The sequence below is a fragment of the Coenobita brevimanus genome, chromosome 38 (genome assembly GCF_032717465.1).
Source record: "Coenobita brevimanus isolate Jiangsu-jjx chromosome 38, ASM3271746v2, whole genome shotgun sequence".
Lineage (NCBI taxonomy): Eukaryota > Metazoa > Arthropoda > Malacostraca > Decapoda > Coenobitidae > Coenobita > Coenobita brevimanus.
Window position 1 is genome coordinate 45,642,053 of NC_136991.1, and position 15,232 is coordinate 45,657,284.

The following is a 15,232-nucleotide window of genomic DNA, read 5'->3' on the forward strand; positions in this document are numbered from 1 at the left end:
CCTACGCTTGGCAGCCAAATATTCCTCTTTGCTACCACCCTTTTTCCATTCCCAGAAAAGCCTTCTTTTCTCCTTAACTGCAGCTTCTACACCCTCATCCCACCACCAAGTTACTTTATGTCTTGGTGGACCTTTTGTCCAACTGCATGTTAAATCAGTAACTCTCAAGAAATTGTTCTTGAGGGCTCTGTACTGTTCATTAATGCCTCTGCGTGCTAGATTTTATTTGGCATGTCTCTGATGATTTTCATGGCAGAGGCTATGACCCAGTTTTACAACACACACCTGGCAGTCCACCCACATCATGGGTTCCTCGCTGACATCTGTACCGGGCTGACTGGGACCTTTTTTGAGACCTAAGTATTCTTCAGTCATGGGTGGAGATGCTTCACAGTGTTGATGAAGCTGTACTGTTTCACCTCCACTCTTTACCAGGTAGGTGTGAGAGGAATTCCCAGAACAAATGGCTACTTTCCTCGTAGTCCTGTGCCATGATAGAATAGCAAGTGTGCATCACTGGCCTCAATACTAACAAGGCATATGGGCGGGATGGAGTCCTTCCTGTTGTCATCAAGAACTGTGCTTCTGTGCTTACACCCTGCCTAAGTAAACTCTCTTGCCTTTGTCTTTCAACTTGTACCTTTCCTTCTTGCTGGAAGTTTGCTCTCATTCAGCCAGTCCCAAAGAAGGGTGATCATTCCCAACCCTCTAACAATCACCCAATTGCTTTAACATCCTGTGTCTCAAAAGTTTTCAAGTCCATTCTTAACAGAAAAATTTTAAAGCATCTTTCCTATCACAACCTTTCTGATTGCCAGTATGGGTTCCATCAGCAATGCTCCACTGGCAATCTTCTCACCTACCTTTCAGACTCCTGGTCATCCTCCTTTCGGGACTTTGGCGAAAGCTTTGCCATTGCACTTGACATCTCTAAGGTTTTCGATCGAGTCTGGCATAAATCTTTAATTTCCAAACTGTCCTCTTATGGTTTCCATCTTTCTATCTGTGCCTTCATCTATAGCCTCCTTTCTGGTCGTTCTATAGCTGCTATTGTAGACGGCCATCATTCTTCACCTAGATCTATCAACAGTGGAGTTCCTTAGGGCTCTGTCCTATCACCAACTCTCTTCGTTATATTCATCAATGACCTATGCTGTACATCTAACCCTATCCACTCTTATGCTGATGATTCCACCCTTCACCTTTCCATTCGGTTCTCGCATGTCCATCTCAGCAGTTACTTCAACAAACAAGGGATGAAGCTATGGCACACCTAATGTCTGACTTATCCCATACCTCTGACTGGGGTACAAATAATCTTGTTTTTAATACATCAAAGACTCAGTTTTTACATCTATCAACCCGACAAAATCTTCCACAGGAGTACCCACTAATGTTTAATAATATCCAGCTTAATCCTGCATCACCCTTGAACATGTTTGGGGTTTCATTCACTTAGGACTTATCTTGGAAAGATCATATTGCATCTCTTGTAAAATCTGCTTCCAAGAGATTAGGTATGCTATGCTGACTCCGTACCTTCTTTACTTTATACACGGGTTTTATTCACCCCTATGTAAAGTACAACTCTCATGTGTGGGGAGGTTCCCCACATACGGCTCTTCTCAACAGGGTGGAGTCAAAGGCTTTTTGTCTCATTAACTCTCCTCCTGAGCTGCAAGGCTTGGTGGATGAGTTTGGGAGAGTGTGTAAGAAACGGAATCTAAAGGTGAATGTAGGGAAAAGTAAAGTGATGGTCTTTGAGAGAGGTGAAGTCAGTGAATGTACAGCGAGGTTGGATGGTGAGGAATTGGAAAATGTGAGTACGTTTCAGTACTTGGGTAGTGTGATGAGTAAGGATGGAGGTTTGGAGGGTGAAGTGCTTGAAAGGGTACAGCAGGGAAGAAAGGTTGCTGGTTCCTTGAAAGCAGTGTTAAGAAGCATGGAAGTGAGCATGGAAGTGAAAAAGTTACTACATGACAGTATTGTGATACCAACTCTAACGTATGGAAGTGAAGCTTGGACGTTGCTGGAAGGACAAGTCAAGAGTGAGAGCAGTAGAAATGAGTTATTTAAGAGGAGCCTGTGGAGTCACATAGAGAGACAGGCTGACAAATGAGAATATAAAGGAGCGTTGTGGTGTGGATGTGGATGTGATGGGAAGTGTTAGGAGGAATACACTGAGGTGGTTTGGCCATGTGGAGAGGATGGAGGGTGAAAGACTGATGAAGAGAGTGTATGTGAGTGAGGCAGAGGGGGGAAGAGGGAGGGGAAGGCCAAGGATGAGATGGAGGGATGGGGTGGAGAGGTATATGAGAGAGGGGGATGTGAGTTGGGAGGGATGGGGTGGAGAGGTATATGAGAGAGGGGGGTGTGAGTTGGGAGGGATGGGGTGGAGAGGTATATGAGAGAGGGGGGTGTGAGTTGGGAGGGATGGGGTGGAGAGGTATATGAGAGAGGGGGGTGTGAGTTGGGAGAGGGGCAGTGAAATGGCGGGGGACAGGGCGACATGGAGGCGATTTGTTTGTGGCCACCCCGAACGGGATTGAGGCGTCTGGCAATAGATAGATAGATAGATAGAACTCTCCTCCTCTTACTGGCTCTCTTCAACCTCTGTCTCTTCACCGCATTGTTGCCTCTTATCTCTTTTCTATCGCTACTTCAATGGTCACTGCTCCTCTGAACTGTCCGCTTGCATCCCTCCACCTCTACGATGGGTGCGTAGCACCCTCCTAGCAACAAACTCTCATCCCTTTTCTGTCCAACTCTCTAATGTCAGAGTTAACCATTACTCTCAGTCCTTCATTTATGCAACAGGTCAACTCTGGAACTGTCTCCCTCTGTCTGTATTTCCTACTTCCTATGATCTCCAGTCTTTCAAACGCAGTGTGTACAGGCATCTCGAAATGAATGGATCTTGAATTTGGCTCTCTTTTGTATTGTTTTTGTTTTTTTCTTGGAAGGAACTGTTTTGCAGGCTCCTAGCCTTTGGTTCCTTCTTCCTTTAAAAAAAAAAAACTCCCAGAGCCTACAGAGTTGCATCTTCTCATTTCCATGCATACAGGTAGAGCATCTTTTTAAAGCTGCAGTTCTGCCATGCCCGTGCAAAACTCTGGTGGACCATAAAGAAAGTACGGCACAACTCTTGTGCAGCCGGTGGCTGAATCAGCAGAGGGGCGGCCTGCAGTCCTAATGGACCCAGGATCGAATCCCAGCTGGGGCAGGGAACAGTTTGAGGATTTGAATTTCCTAAAAAGCAGACTTTCCTGATCTACCAGATGATCCGCCAACATGTAGTAAAAATACCCCCGCTAACACCAATACACCAATCCTGTATGAGACAGCCATACAGTAACATGTTTCAGTATGGATGGTGGGTGTTGGCACTGAAATTAGGACATGTGGAGGTGTAGGAGGACTACTGGACCTTGGGATAGGCTACAGCCCCCAAGAATTAGGCTCTGAAGCCTTTGCCCAGAGTTGGGGGGGGGAAAAAAAAAAAAAAAAAAAAAAAAAAAAATCTTCTATTTACTCCTCCACTTCTCTATCCCAGGTTTGGCAGCAGGTACAGAAGATACAAGGGAAATATCAATCAAACTCATCAGTGCTGAAATCTCGGGAGGTTGGTGCTCCTTTGCAATAATTTTGTAATGTTTCCAGGGGACATCCTTCAGTGCCATATTTTGCTGACTGTTTGTATCACGAGAGACTGGGGCTGGAGTTTCAGTATTGGAGAGGGGAAACTTACAATACCTTATTTACTATGAGAAAAAGGAGATACCCCTGCTTCCTGAAAGGACACAGCACCAGGACACAACATATTCCATATACAGTGCTCGTCAGAAGTATGGAGTGCCCTGCGTCCCTCCTGAGAAACAAACCTTTCAACATTGAAAAAACATATAAATAATGCATTTTATTTACCTTTAGTGCTTCGTAGGGTAGCCTTTACATTTCTTCACGGACCTGAGACGTCTTGGAAGTGAAAGGGCGAGGCTCCTGAGGTGCTGGAGGGGTATTTTGTCCCAGGAGTCACGAATGGCGGCTTCCAGCTTAGGCAGAGAGCTCACGTCCTTCCCTTGGAGACTCTTCTTTACGAGGTACCAGAGGTTTTCAATCGGGTTGAGGTCTGGGCTATTTCCTGGCCAGTCTGTCATGAATGATACCTCACAGTCACGAAGCCAATTGGTGACCGATTTGGCCTTGTGAGCAGGTGCACTGTCCTGCTGAAACACTCGTGCACCTGTTAGCTCGAAGGAGTCTGGTAAATGATCACACAGAAGCTCCAGGTAAACATCCTGATTCACTCTGAGGTTCTTGGGAAGTACAACAAGCTTCCCCAAACCCTTCCCTGAGAAACAACCCCATACCATGAGTGAATCAGGATGTTTAACTGTGCTTTCTACATACTGTGGGTCAGGTGAGTCACTACCTTTGCATCGATACACACGTGCTCCTCTGTTAAAGGTAACACTAAACGTTGTCTCATCAGACCACAACACTGACAACCATCGCTCCTCACCCCAGTTTAGATATTTATTAGCAAAGACAAGCCTACGAATTCTCTGGCTGCTAGAGAGAAGAGGCTTTTTCAAAGGCCTGTGACTTGTGTAACCAAGCTCATGCATCCTACGAGACACTGTTCTCACTGACACCTCACCAAACACTTCCGGGTTGCTCTCCTTAATTTTCCTTGCACGCACACGAGGATTAAACTCCACAGCACGTTTTAAAATATTAACAGACCTTGGGGAAGTTTTCCTAGGCCTACCAGACCTCGGTTTCTTTGTGGGAACTTCACCACTGTTTTCCTCCCGAAACCGCGCACACCAACGACGCACTGTCGATCGTGCCACACCAACCAATTCACTAATTTCCTTTGTCTGGTGGCCTGCCTCCTTTAGAGCAATGATCTGGGATATGATTTCACTCGATAGTTCACGGGTAGGTGCCATAACAAAGTTTTGAAGGCCAAAACACTGCGGGACACTCGGTAAAAAATGGCGCAATTTGAGAGGGACACTTGGCGGAGTTCCTCTCTCTCAGGCAGCCCATGGGCGACTGAGGCAGGAACCAACCAGCGTGTCGGAAGGCCTCAGGCTACCGTGACGTCATGCTCGGAGCTCAAACTTGTGGCTCAATTCTTACCCCCAAAAATGGGCGATTCTTTTTGGGCCATAAGTATTGCGCGCCCGGCGGACAACGCTGAATACTTCTGACGAGTACTATATGTCAAGATTTGCCATCTTGGAATGGAGTCCTTGATTTTTCTACTGGCCTTGTACAAAAGGGTGTGAAAGAAGGGGGTGATGCCAACCAGATGGTGACTGACCATAACCCTCTTGATTCTTAAGCCAGGGAAGGATCAGCTCATTGTGTCCAATTTCTGCCCAATCTCTTTGACATCCTGCACTTGCAAACTATTTAAGAAAACAGTGAATGCAGACCTTGTTTGGTCTTTAGAAAATGGTGGGATACTTTTTTTTTTTTTTTTTTTAGGTGTATGACACAGCTTGGCATGATGGTATTTTATTCTGTCTTCACTTTTATGGTCTTTGAGATTGCTTACCCATTTTTGTTCAGAACTTCCTCTCTGAGAGGAAGTTCTAGATAAGTGTGGGATATGAGCTCTCTCCCTAGTACTCTCAGGGGGACAGAGTGCCACTGGGAGTCCTTTGAGTGTAGCATTATTTACAGCTGCAATTAACCCCTTAACCGCGGGGCGTCACTTTCGTGACGCTTGGGCGCAATGGATCATACCGCAGGGCGTCACTTTTGTGATTCTGTGTTATTTTGAATTATTCCGGGCTTTCAAGTGGTGGCTTGTATCATCTATCAGTACTGCCAATGTCCAACACTAGTCAGCACTCCAAATCTCATCTGCACTCCCATCCATTGTTGACATTTTAGTGATTTTCCCCTCTTCCTGACTCCCCTCCCTACCTCCCCTCCATTACCCTGTCCTCTCACCTCCCCGGCCGCGCTGCGCTAAGCAAATCTCCCCCGGATTTTTCCACAGATTTCATCCATTGAAATAAGCCCTATGCCCTATACTTATACAAAATAATATATGTAAAAAAAAAAATAAGGTAAGTGATAGTGGTATACACCAGGAATTGGCTAATTATCACCTGACAACACCTCACATGCATTCATTCGCTACATTACCACGGTAATTTCCCCTTTGAATTATGCCTTGTAATCTATTTCTGTAAAAAAAATATATATCAGAAAGGAAGGGAGAAGCCTAAGTGACATTTACATTCACCTGGAACTACCTATTTCTTTATGTATTTCCGAGATTTTCTACCAATAATTTATTAGCATGTAAGTTAGCAGCTGTCATCCTCATTGTCACTGTCAACCCTTGCCTTCTCAGATAAGCCGCGGCACTTAGTTCCTTGTCCTCCGCTGTGGTCAAAACATGTCGCACTCGCGCCCCGCCATTTCTGCCACTTCTGTGCCCATTGCAAAGGGCCCCGTGACCTCTACACCCAGAAAAACTCGTGAGGGAAGCAGGAAAGGACTAAGTGACTCTGCAGTGGAACGTGAACTAGCGGAATTGTCAATGGTGATGATGGATAGTGATTTTGACCCTTCGGGGGAATCATGTGATGAGCAGGGTGAGGAAATCGTGCCAGAAAGTACTAGTACGAGTGCTTCAGTGTCCAAAGTTATCCCTAGCTCCAAGGGAAAGAAGCCGTTAGTGCAGCAAGGGAAGGAATTTGGGAAGGGAGTGAAAAGGCGGCGTGTTAGCCCCAGAACAATGGCCCCGCGTGACCCAGCCCGCCATGAGTCCCGAGTTGATTCACCTCCCCGTTCCCCAAGCCCCACTTCACTCATTTCTTCCTCTTCTTCTGCTGAATTATCTCCGGAGTCTTCGTCGTCGGAGTCACCACCAGCATCAACAGTGAAGGCTGGCCGTAGAGGAAGAGGTAAATCCCTGACCCGTAAAAGTAGAGTTGCTACTAGAGTAAGGGCTGCTAGTGCTGTACGGCAACTCAGGGTCAGTGCGAGTGACCTTGAACGTGGTAAATCTCCCTCACAGCCACCCACCACCCTCACCCATCCTACACCGTCACGACAGGGAATCCTGGACGCCTTCGCGTGGACGGAAGGGTACGATTTTGTCCCAGAACATTTAGATTTTGATGAGAGTTCCTCAAGAGTACAGCCTGCCTTCACTCTTGATGATGATGCTGAGTGTGTGAACTTCCTTTTGGCCTTCCTAGATGACGAAGTCATGCAGCACATATGTGATGAGCCCAACAGGTATGAATCACAACGTGCTGCAAGTGGTACAGGTGCAGCCAAGATGCAACAGTGGTCCATGCTGGGAGTGCAGGAGCTGTATGTGTTCTTCGCCCTCATGCTTCTCATGCCACACTCAAAGAAGCATGAGTTGGAAGAATACTGGTCCATGGACCCCTTACTACCCTCACCCACCTTCAATAAGTACATGGCTAGAGATCGCTTCCGGAACATCATGGGAAACCTGCACTTTGCCAACAACGATATACCTTCCCAAACCGACCCACTCTGGAAGATCCGGGAGATTCTGAGCAGAATGAAGGATAAGTTTATGTCATTCTTCCACCCCTTTCAGAAGGTTGTCATTGACGAATCCTTAATTTTGTTCAGAGGACGTCTTCGGTTTGTGCAGTACATTCCAAGCAAACGCCATCACTTTGGAATCAAGTTCTTTGTACTGTGCAACTGTAAGACGGGGTACATCCTTGACTTCGTCATTTATTCAGCCAGCACTGTCGATCTGGATAAAACGCACCCCCTTGGCTTCTTAGGCTGTGTAGTGAAAGTGCTCCTTGAAAAGTATTTTGGTGGGAATCATGTGCTGTATACAGACAACTATTATACAGCACCGAAACTTGCAAAATACCTTTCAGAGCACGGCATTGGCTCCTGCGGCACTGTCAAAAGTAATCGTGTCCACTTCCCTAAATTCCCAGAGGCAGGAAGCTCGCAGCGAGGAGACGTGCACCTATGCAAGTCTGAGAAGATGCTGGCAATACCGTGGCATGACAAGAGGGTCGTGCACATGCTCACCACTGTACATAAGGGGGAAATGACACACAGTGGGAAGGTCGACCGTAGGACAGGCGAACCTGTGATGAAACCTGATGCTGTGTTAGACTACAATATCAATATGCGGCTGGTGGACAAGTCCGACATGATGATTGGTGAGATCGACTGCCTCAGGAAGAATACTAGGTGGTACAGGAAAGTTTTCCTACATCTCATAGACATGACGATGCTGAACGCCTTCATCCTGTACAAGATGAAGGTCAAGCCACCCAAGTCCTTCTCCTTGAGGTTGTTCGCCAGGACTTGTGTTCAGCAGCTGCTGGAAAGAAATGGTAGGGTGACAGCAGCAACTCCAAGGCGCCATCCAGTAACACTTCCTGACAGACTTGAGCAGAGGGCATACATGGATCGGCACAGACTGGTGCAAATGCCTGCCACAGGCAAGAGGAAGGCTGTGATCCGCAGGTGCCAGGTGTGTGCACATACCACCCGACGCACACCTGAGCACAAAGGCACCTCTTGGCAGTGAGCTGAGTGCCAGGTTCCCCTCTGTGTTACCTGCTTCTTTGATTACCACAGCCAGAAGCAGTTCTAAAAGTGCAAGTGGGAAAGGAAAGTAATGTGAAAATAATGTGTTAATAGCAAGTGAAAGCAATGGATGTTCAGTACATATGATTGAACAGTGTATTATAGTTTTATCTTGGTGAAAGTGACAGTGAATAACATAGTGTAAGTAAAATAGAAGGGTAAATATTGAAAATACAACAGAAAATGTAAATAGTAATGTAAGTAATTAGTAATATAAGAATATGAGTACAAATACTTGATGTTATAACAGTGAAAGTGAATCCGTGGCTCTCTACGTATTTTACTGAATGAAAAATTGAATGACTTCAGTGACAATAAACTAATACTACTGAAGGAAACTTATGGATAAAAACTCCAGATATATATAAGTGCTATATAGTAATAGAAATATAAAGTGTGAGGGGTTTTATGAATAATAAATGACAGAGTACCAAGAGCGAACTAGCGCAAGTGGGAAGGTCATACGCGCTTGTAATTTTCATTGATTTCACAGTGGTTTTTATTTGGAGTATGGATCCCAAACTACTTGATAATCATAGAGTAGTGTTTATAGTGTTAATATCTGGCTGTGATAATCATATTACGGGTTGTCAGGAAGTGTAAAGGGGAGACTTCGTTACCCAACTTCAGAGGTCTCCATAAGTCCTACGGTAATCGACGAAGGCTCAACAAACACTCCAGGAGAAAGCTGAAGGTATGTGCCATAAGCATATGTAATTTTAATATTTTAGGACTGGGCAAATATTTTTTGAGAGTCTGTCGGGGCCCGAATAACCCCGCGGGACACGCAAAACATTGGTAAACATGCCCGCGGTGTAAGGGTTAATGGAATTCTGGAGGTCCTACTGGAGTGAGTGAAGAGCTCCCTCTTTGTGGATGACTGCTTTATCTTGTCTGCCACATCCCATATGTCAGTGCTTACTGCAACTTCCAACAGATCAGGACTTTACCTTGGCTCAGGATTGTGGCTTTAGATTCTTCACATCTAAGACCATTGCAATGCACTTGTCAATTACTCGGGGTGCATCCTGACACAGATTTGTCCTTTAAATGGCCAAAGTGCTTGAAAAGAAAAAGTTAGGGTTTTAGGCCACACCTATGACCTTTATCTTACTTGGGTCTCACATATAGAGTAAATAAAGACTTTTTGCCTGAAGGCTTTGAACTATTTAAAGGTTCTGGCTCATACCAGATGGGGTGCTGACAGGTGTATCCCCAAGTTCTGGTGTTACCCAGGCTGGAGTATGGTTGTGAGGTGAACTCCTCAGCTACCCCTGCCCGGCCTTTGTTTGGCTACAAGAGCATTTTGCACCTCCCCCTGCCCCTTGTGGATGCAGGGGTAAAGAATGGGATTGGAGCTATGGTGTCAGTCCCGTATAGCAAGATGCTGGTACAGAGTCCCTACACAAGACTGTGTTTTTAGTTTTGCTCTGCACACTTTTATGACCTTCACCTGCAATTTCCTTGCCCCTTTAGTTATTGGGTGAATGAAGTGAGACTGAACTCAGTCTTCTATGAACTCCAGCCTTAGGCACAGAGACATCTGCTGTTCCACCCTGGATGTTTCCTGCAGTTAGATTTTGTCAGTATGTCACAGACCTTTAGTCAGTGACATTTGACGAGGTGATTTACACCCATTTTTAGCTCATGTTGCTCTCAATATTGGGTCTGTCCTAGTTTTTACTGATAGCTCAAAGTCTGATGTTGGTGTTGGATTTGGGGTTGTCTTCCCTAATTTTAGCTGGAGTGACATCGTACCCTCCTCAGCCTTAGTCTTTACTGCTGAGATGTCAGCAGTTCTGATGGCTCACCAGCTTATTGGAACAACTAATTTTACTAATTTCAGTGACTCCAGGGCAGCCTCATCTACCCTTGAGCATTTTAACTCTCCCCACCCTTTAGTGGTGCAGATTGTGGATAAGCTCCTCCTCATGGGCCACAATAGACAGAAAGTTTCATTTTGCTAAGTGCCAGCCCATGTTGGACTGAAGGGAAATAAATATGCAGATAAGGCAGCAAGGGCAGAAGTTACCCATGATGCCTCTATCAAGCCTCTCCCCTACAGAGATTACTTCCCTGTGATTAAGGCTGTTGTCTGGACCTCCTGGTAGCAGGGGGAGGCGGTGGCTGAATCGGTAGAGAGGCGGCCTGCAGTCCTAATGGACACAGGATCGAATCCCGGCTGGGGCAGGGAACAGTTTAAGGATTTGAATTTCCTATAAAGCAGACTTTCCTGACCTACCAGATGACCCGCTGACATGTCGTAAAAGTAACCCTGCTAATACCAGTACAACAGTCCTGTATGAGACAGCCCTAGCATGTATTCAATATGGATGGTGGATGTTAGAGCCGAAGTGGTGACATGTGGAGGTGTAGGAGGACCACTGGGCCTTGGGATAAGTGACTGCCCCCAAGATATAGGCCCTGAGCCATTGCCCAGAGTCGGACAGGGGGGGGGGGGGAAGCATGGGATACACTTCCTGTTCCCAGCAACCTACAGGAGGTGGTGATAGAAGTTAGTCCATGGGCCTAAACAGCCATGCCCTGTCACTTTTAAGCTGCCATGATCCACCTAAGGATTGGTCACACATGCCTGATGCATTGCCATCTCCCTGTGGGGAGATTTCCTCCTTACTGTGAAAACTACCTGGTCCCACAGACTGCAAAACCTCTTTCTTTTGTATCCCAATCTGGGAGATGCCACCCAGCAATACCTCTCCAGGTTTAGGGTGGGAGGTGGGTCTTACCTTCTCTTTTCAGGGCATGTATAATGGGAGGAGTCACCTTCTTGTTGCTGAAGAAGCTGGCTTCCTCAGACAGCTTTACATTTTATGCTTAGTTTTAACTACTATTGTTTTATGCATACTTCTATGGTACAGGTATATCCTTGATGTTGTGTATGAACTTTATTGTTAGATGACTATTGTCTCATCATCTTATCATTTAATCCTGTGCTGCCCCATGAGGAGCGTACGAACCCAGGGCTACGCAAGTTGGTCCTGACATTTAAGATGAGAGTCACCAGCCTCACTCATCCCTGAGTGGCATTACATGAGCAATAAACCTCAACCACCCCTTGGATATGAAACTGCACGGCTCCATCCGACTGGAGAGCTCTGATTACCCACTAAACCACCAGATGCCATAATTTGGTTGTGTGGTTACCACCAAGTGTAGTACCATAGTGGTACCACAGAAGGTGTTCAGGTCTGCAGAATTTGAGAGGAGCGCAAAATTTCCGCTGCCCAGCCTCCATAAGAAAAGAGGCGGAGGGAGATGAAGCAGAGGATGAGCTAGAGGTGAATCGGGGCACACTACAGGAAATACAGCAGTTCTGCTATCTAGGAGATGTACTGGACTGTGAAGCAGGTGTGGAATGATCAGTCAGAACTAGAGTGGCATCAGCATGGTTAAAGTGGAAGGAAATAGCTAGCCTACTGGTCAACAAACACATACCACTGAGACACAGAAGTAAAATATATGGGTCCTGCATTAGACCAGTACTGATCTATGGTGCTGAAACATGGGGTTTGACAGATAGACTGATGAATTTTCTGAGAAGTACTGATCGAAGAATGTTAAGATACATGGCAGGAGTGAGATGGGAGGACAGAGTTCTGAGTGAGGAGGTAGCCAGAAGATGTGGGGTGAAGAATCTCGATATCATCTTGAGGCTGAGGTGGCTTAGATGGTTTGGTCACGTGAGGAGGAGTGAGGAAGGGAGCTGTGTGAGAACGACAGAGGAACTGGAGGTGGTGGGACGTCAACCGCCAGGAAGACCTAAGAGGACCTGGAAAAATGTTGTAACGCAAGATATGGAAAGACTGGGTATTGGAGAAGATTTAATCCAGGATAGGAAGCAGTGGAGAAAAGCCATCGCACGTCCAACCCCAGTCTGAATATGAGAACAAAAGGATGAAAAATGAAGATGATGATGATGACCCAATGTAGTACAGTAAATGGTTTCCTGGTGTACAGGAAACCATTTGTCATGTCACTCTGTGTAGAGTCACCAGTAGACAGAAGGAAGAGGAAAGAATGAAAGAAATAAAGAGAGACGAGGAAGGAAGGAAAGAAGAAAGAGGGGAAAAGACAGGCACCCAAGAGCAGCACTACATCAAGTGAGTGGATGGTGTAATTTGAGTTACTATGTTAACTACAGTATATATGTACAGTATATATCTGTATATATTTAGGGAGTTGCCTGTAGCACCAGCTACTGGGATGGTCATTAACACAATATGATAAATAGCAAATGGACTAAAATGCTTTACCATATAAGCAAAAATTCCCAAATATAACAAAAATATCTACAGCCAACTGGGAGAGATGAATCCTAAATCCATCTGAGAAATGTCACTCTTACCTTAATGTCCTGATTTAGTAGCTTAGCATTGGGGGCCATGCTCCTGATATGCAATTACAGACTGGTTAGATGGGCATACTCCATAGACATTACCCTGGTCAGTGAGCACCTTATACCTGCCCTGCTAGTTACTCACCAGCTAGATATGCAAGGTGGTGGTGGTGCTGTACTGTGAACTGGTAGAACATTCTTCAACTTTCTACTACTTGCCATGGTACTAAGTCCCCCCAAAATATAAATCATCTTCCACATTATACCATGCATCTTGTCATGTAATGTCATGAGAAACAATCATAAATATCTCCTTTCATCTCACAGCACTAAAAGTGATCCCTGAAAAACAATAATTGGTTATTTTTACAACTCACACCCAATGGTACAACTGATGAAAATTGCTACTGACAAAATTAGTATACATATTCATCAGCATGTCACCTTTCACTTCATGACAGACAGTGATCAGAAGCTGCAGTAGAACTTACAGCAATAGGCCATTGAAACTATAATATCCTTTTGTACACTGACACATTATCATCACTGACTTACTGCTCCCTCCTAAGAACCCCATAACAGGGACAGCAATGACAGAATGACCTCCATGCTACATTATCTTCATATTTCTTATTCCCTCAGGCACTCTCCTTCCCCTTCATTCTCACTCACAAAAATACTGCTCCACACTTTCCCATACTGCAAAAAGGAGTGCCTTTTCCAATCAGCAAAGCCAGATAGGTGGATTGTGCAATGTTGGACTTACCACTAGTGCTGTATGAAGGTGATGTCATCTCCTGGCCAGGCAATTCACGTACCCAGTAGTCCTTGATGTCCTCTTGCTCTATCACATGCACACTGATTTCCACTCGAGGCACATGCTGAAGTAAAGGATCATATAAAAACACATGAAAAGGGATGCAAAAGAGCAAAACAGAATAAGATGGAAAACAGAGAAAGAGGGCAGGAAGCATGTGGTTTGTGACAAACAAGTTGGATATTCTGATGGATTGAAATTAAAATCTGTTGGGTCAGAGTCTGACCAACAGAAGTAAATAAAAGACCAATCTGACAAAAAATTTGGTTCCAAAGTATGTAAGTTCCAAGTATATACAATATACATACTGTACATGGAATTAGGTAATGGACACAATGATAAAAGACTAATTTATCCACTACTCTTATCTGTTCCCCACTGATGAAATGAGATATGCTAACCCAAAGCAGACCTGTTCTGAGTTGCCATGATAAGAGGTACGGACAGACAGGGTCCACTAACTTGCTTCCTTGTCATAAATGCAAGTACTATACAGTGCAGTTCTCAAAATCCAAATTCCCAGTTTCATAAAATACCAGTTTTTCAAAAGATTTTTATTTTTTATTTAACACCATAAAAATTCCTGGTTTAATTTCAAACATCACTTCTATACTATACAGTATTGACAAAGTGCCATAACAGTCTACAATCACCCAGGCTAGCTCAAAATGGACTCACGTGAATCATGCAGCTGATTTGATTGACTGAGTGATTGATTTATTCATTTTTTGGGGAGTCTGTTTCCATTGGAAGGGGAAGATACTGTCATTGTTTACTGCTGAACTTTCATACCTGAAGATTGTGGAGCAAATTAAAGCAATGATACACTGTTTACTGAAGGGAACTGCTGTACAAGCAAATGGATGTCTGCTCATATAGCTACTGATCGTGAAGAAACCCGGAAAAAAAAAACTTTCCAAAGGTCATTTGATCCCAACCATATCACAATATGGGAACTGCACTGTACCAGTATAGGGCCAACTCTCATTTTGATGACTATTGCATTCAGTTATGAAATAAACCTTTTGGGATAATAACAGACAGCTTCACTTGAGCTGGTCTTGTGGCTAACCTCTCCAGGGTATACAGGAAGAGTGTACTGATATGTTCCATCAATTCGCCTCAAAAGATCCTCATAAGTGGCATGAAAAGTGATGGAATGCATGCCTGCGACGGAGGTCTGCACTTTCACACGCTGAATTTCCTCATCTCTGTGGAAGAAAGTTTTATAGGTACACATATGCTTTATCTGAGGCAGCAGGAGCACCTTACCAATTCAATTCATATTCCTCCTGTTTGTTTTCTATATGTTTCTGATGGTTAATGTATGCTTTACTTGATGCAGTAGAAGGACCTTACCAATTCAATTCATATTCCTCCAGTTTGTTTTCTGTACTATTCTTACTATTTTCTGGGTGGTAAATTAC

The 15,232-nt window shown here is 44.8% G+C and overlaps 1 protein-coding gene across 2 annotated transcripts in view; it reads right to left on the reverse strand.

Moving 5' to 3' along the window:
• LOC145396518 (inter-alpha-trypsin inhibitor heavy chain H3-like) overlaps window positions 1-15,232 on the reverse strand; it is a 526,567-nt gene that overhangs the window by 242,776 nt on the left and 268,559 nt on the right. For both annotated transcript variants that reach the window (XM_080269891.1, XM_080269890.1), the window contains exons 5-6: window positions 14,878-15,016; window positions 13,755-13,869 (exon numbers count right to left, since the gene is read on the reverse strand). In XM_080269891.1, the coding sequence (XP_080126017.1) occupies window positions 13,755-13,869; window positions 14,878-15,016 (254 nt within the window). The remainder of the gene's footprint in view (window positions 1-13,754; window positions 13,870-14,877; window positions 15,017-15,232) is intronic.